The sequence below is a fragment of the Nannochloropsis gaditana genome (genome assembly GCF_000240725.1).
Source record: "Nannochloropsis gaditana CCMP526 unplaced genomic scaffold scaffold748, whole genome shotgun sequence".
NCBI lineage: Eukaryota > Eustigmatophyceae > Eustigmatales > Monodopsidaceae > Microchloropsis > Microchloropsis gaditana.
In genome coordinates this window covers 1-2,720 of record NW_005803205.1, presented here as the reverse complement: position 1 = coordinate 2,720, position 2,720 = coordinate 1, and the positions used below count along the sequence as shown (strand labels likewise).

The window sequence follows — 2,720 nt, the reverse complement described above, 5'->3', positions numbered from 1 at the left end:
TCCTCTTCTTCATTCTTTTCCTGCTCTTTTGATTCACGCCCTCCGCATCCCTCCCGCCCCTCCACTAGCCGCTACCCCCCCCAAGTCTGTTCCCTCCTTCCCCCTCAAAGCGTCGCCTCGCTCGCACAAGCTCATCATGCCCTCCTCCGCTACCTATTGAGCGGTTCGAAAGCCGAGCACGCTCCTCTGAGGCGCCCTCCGCCCTCCTAGAAATCGTCCTCTCCTAGGCCCCCCTTCCCAAACTCGGGCAATCCGCTCCCGCTTCTGTCCCCGCGCTGCACTTTCATCATGGACTCCGCGATCGTCTTTCGCATCGTGTCGTCGCCTTCCTCGTACATCTGCTTCATCATGTCCATTAATCCGCCCATGGGGTCCCCCTTCCCCAGCCCGGCCCCCCCCGTTCCCCCCCCTGGCTTCGTCTTGGCTGTCAACCCCATCCAATGATCGTACGACCCGAACTCTCCCTTCTTCTTCTTCAACAGCACCGTCACCCGTCCTTCCTTGACCTTGAACTTGCTCTCCCCCGCCACGATCTCCTTCTCGAGGTTGTCCTTCAAGAGCCGGTAGTTCTTCCCTGCCAAGCCCTCCACCTTCAGGTCGAAGGACGTGGGGCCGAAGGAGCAGAAGACCCGCTCCTTGACCTTGCCCACCCCAGGAAGGGTCACGTAGACGGACACCCAAGGACTGTTGTACTCCCCCTGGTCCCAGCCGTAGGTATCGATGGCAGTGTACGTGGGCGCCAAGCCCGCCACCAAGTCGGAGGGCGACGCGCTCCCCCGGGAGACAGGCTCCTTGGCTGGAGCCGCCGCGGCGGGGATGGAAGAGGCGGGCGAGGCGGAAACGCTGGCCAGGTCCTTCTCCAGACGCGCGCCCAAGGCGGCCAGGGCAGCTTTCACTTGGGCCCCATGGGCCAGACCCGCCATCTCCCGGACCTCGGCCAATTCCTTTTCGAGCCCCAACCTCCCAGGCTCCAAAGCCCTGCTGCGCAGCCCTGCCTCCCTGGCTCCCCCCTCTTTGTCCGCCTCCTTGTCTTCTCCCGGGCCTGTGGGCGTCGAGGGCTCCGCGACTTGGATCAACATCTTTCCCAGGTTGTTCCCGGAAAAGAGGCCGATGAAAGCTTCTGGAACTTTCTCCAGTCCCTCCCACACCGTCTCCAAGGCCCTAATCTTTTTCTCCCGCAGCAGTTTCCCCAGCTTCAGGAATAATTCGTCCGACCGCCCGACATAGTCCGAGGCGAGGAAGCCTTGCCATTTTAGGCAGGAGGCCACCACTTTGAAGTAATTTCTCACCCCGTACGCGGCCTCCGAACCCAACACGTGGTACTGGGAAATGCTTCCACAGGCGACGATTCGACCCTGGCGCTTCATTTTGGTCAAAACCGTGTCCAGCGTCGCCCCCCCTACATTGTCCCAGTACAGGTCTAAGCCCTCCGGAGCCCATTCCTCCAAGGCGGCCGCCACGGTCTGTGTCCGGTAGTTGAAGACGTGGTCGAAGCCTAAGGCCTTTAGGGCCTCCGCCTTGTTGTCCGAGCCTGTCGACCCGATTACTCTGCATCCCCACAGCTTGCAGAGCTGGCCCACCAGGGACCCGACGGCTCCGGCCGCGCTCGAGACGTACACCGTCTCCCCTGCCTTGGGCTGCCCGATTTCCACCAGGGGGAAGTAGGTAGAGAGCCCAATCAACCCCAAAACATTAAGGTAGGCCGAAGGTGGGAGGTCAGAGGGCACCTTGCGAAGAGTGTTGGCCTCAAAAGCTGCAAAAGTCGCCCAGACGCCAAGGCCCGAGACGCGGTCCCCGGCTGCAAAACCCGTCACATCAGAACCTGTTCTGACGACCTCGCCGATAAACATGGAACTTAATGGCTTGTTTAGCTTAAACGGCGCAAATTCACTCGTATCCTCCTCGTCCTTATTGTTCGCATTTTGCCCCTTCGTAGCCGCCGTGTCGGTGCTTGATTCAGTGGGCACGGGGTACAGCTTCAGGCGCAGGTAGGGGTCCACACTTAAACACAAAGTTTTGACCAGCACTTGCGAAGGACCGGGCACGGGCATCGGGCAGATTTGTTTACGGAAGTTGTCAGGCGTGGGCACACCTTCGGGGTAGGACGCCAGGACCCACTCCTCATTGCTGCGGCTTGTGGTCATGAGACTGCGGCGTGCGAGACGATTTTCAAGGAAAAATCGGTGAGGCTTGGTATGAGTTTGGAAAGAAGTCAAGACGGAAATGACTGCTAAATCCCCAAACATGGCGCTGTATACTACACACAGAAAGATCGTGCAATTGTCCAGACACCTGGTCACTTCGTCGTCATACAAATGCCATCCTACAAAAACACATTGTTCCATGGAAGTATCGAGAACACTCTCTCCAACGTGCGTGACGTGACGCTTTTGCTGTCTCTTGCCCCACATACAAAAAGGGCTGGCCGTCCTTGCGCACAATCAAATGAGAGCTGGAGCTTCTACGCATGTTCTATGGCTTTTCAACGTATTTTAAAAACATGTGGATGACTTGATGTGCTGTAACTATTCCGGGCATCATATTTTGGCCTCCAGCGCCGCATTCGCCTGAGGTCTCTCGACCTCGTACATCAAAGAGAGATGATGATATGTCGCAAGGCGTAAGAGGAATGTATAAAAAATGTTAACAGGCACAGAAGAAATGCGGATGGCCGAATGAACAAGCAAATGTAGTATTTACAGATTGGGGGGGGGGGGGAT

At 57.7% G+C, this 2,720-nt stretch overlaps 1 protein-coding gene across 1 annotated transcript; it reads right to left on the bottom strand.

Annotated features, from left to right (window-relative positions):
- Positions 1–206: 206 nt before the first annotated feature.
- On the bottom strand, positions 207–2,144 carry NGA_0487100 (alcohol dehydrogenase zinc-binding domain protein; the record flags this gene model as incomplete). The annotated part of the gene is made up of 1 exon (XM_005853767.1): positions 207–2,144. One exon carries the CDS (start codon positions 2,142–2,144, stop codon positions 207–209), a length of 1,938 nt encoding a protein of 645 aa, XP_005853829.1.
- Between the last annotated feature and the right edge of the window lie 576 nt (positions 2,145–2,720).